Source organism: Wolffia australiana, chromosome 1 (genome assembly GCF_029677425.1).
Source record: "Wolffia australiana isolate 7733 chromosome 1, ASM2967742v1".
NCBI lineage: Eukaryota > Viridiplantae > Streptophyta > Magnoliopsida > Alismatales > Araceae > Wolffia > Wolffia australiana.
This window is the reverse complement of record NC_135835.1, coordinates 26,530,001-26,530,546: the sequence shown is the minus strand read 5'-3', so window position 1 is coordinate 26,530,546 and position 546 is coordinate 26,530,001. Positions and strand designations below refer to the sequence as shown.

At 54.8% G+C, this 546-nt stretch overlaps 1 protein-coding gene across 1 annotated transcript in view; it reads right to left on the bottom strand.

The window, feature by feature from the left end:
* Positions 1-230: 230 nt before the first annotated feature.
* Positions 231-546, bottom strand: part of LOC144711262 (putative CCR4-associated factor 1 homolog 7) — a 978-nt gene continuing 662 nt past the window's right edge. Inside the window, exon 1 of the mRNA XM_078585237.1 lies at positions 231-546. This exon is cut by the window's right edge and continues 662 nt beyond it. Coding sequence (XP_078441363.1) covers positions 231-546 — 316 coding nt within the window.

The window sequence follows — 546 nt, the reverse complement described above, 5'->3', positions numbered from 1 at the left end:
TAACATGCTTGAAGAGGTCTGAGGGGCCCGGGATATTTACATGCGATATCACAAAGGGCCTAACACGAAGAAACATGTGAAATCATTGGGGCCATGGATTATGTATTCACTCCATGTTTCTCGAAGATTCCGCGACATAAAAGAGGGTTATGACTTTGGAATTTTATCCTTTTCGCTAAAATGTCCGAAGGCGTCAATGGAACTCGCAAGGTCTTCCGTCAGACTATATATTACAGCGAATCTTGGACTGGGAAGGACGGACGAAGATGGTCAAGCCGCAGGAAGCGGGGATGCTGCGTGCCCACCGGCGTGCGGCGCGGAAGCCAGGGCTGCGAGAGGTAAACGAGGCGATTCCCGCTCTTCGCGAACCGACGAGGAGGAGGAGAAGGAGGGGCGATCTTCTCCTCTTCGATCCCGAAGAGGACGCCGTGGAATTCGTCGTCGGTCTCATCCTCGTCGAACTTGGACAACATACTCAGGTAGACGGCTCCTGTACGCAGGCTGTCTACTCCCGCCTGGTGCGCCGTCGTCCCCCCCCACCCGTCC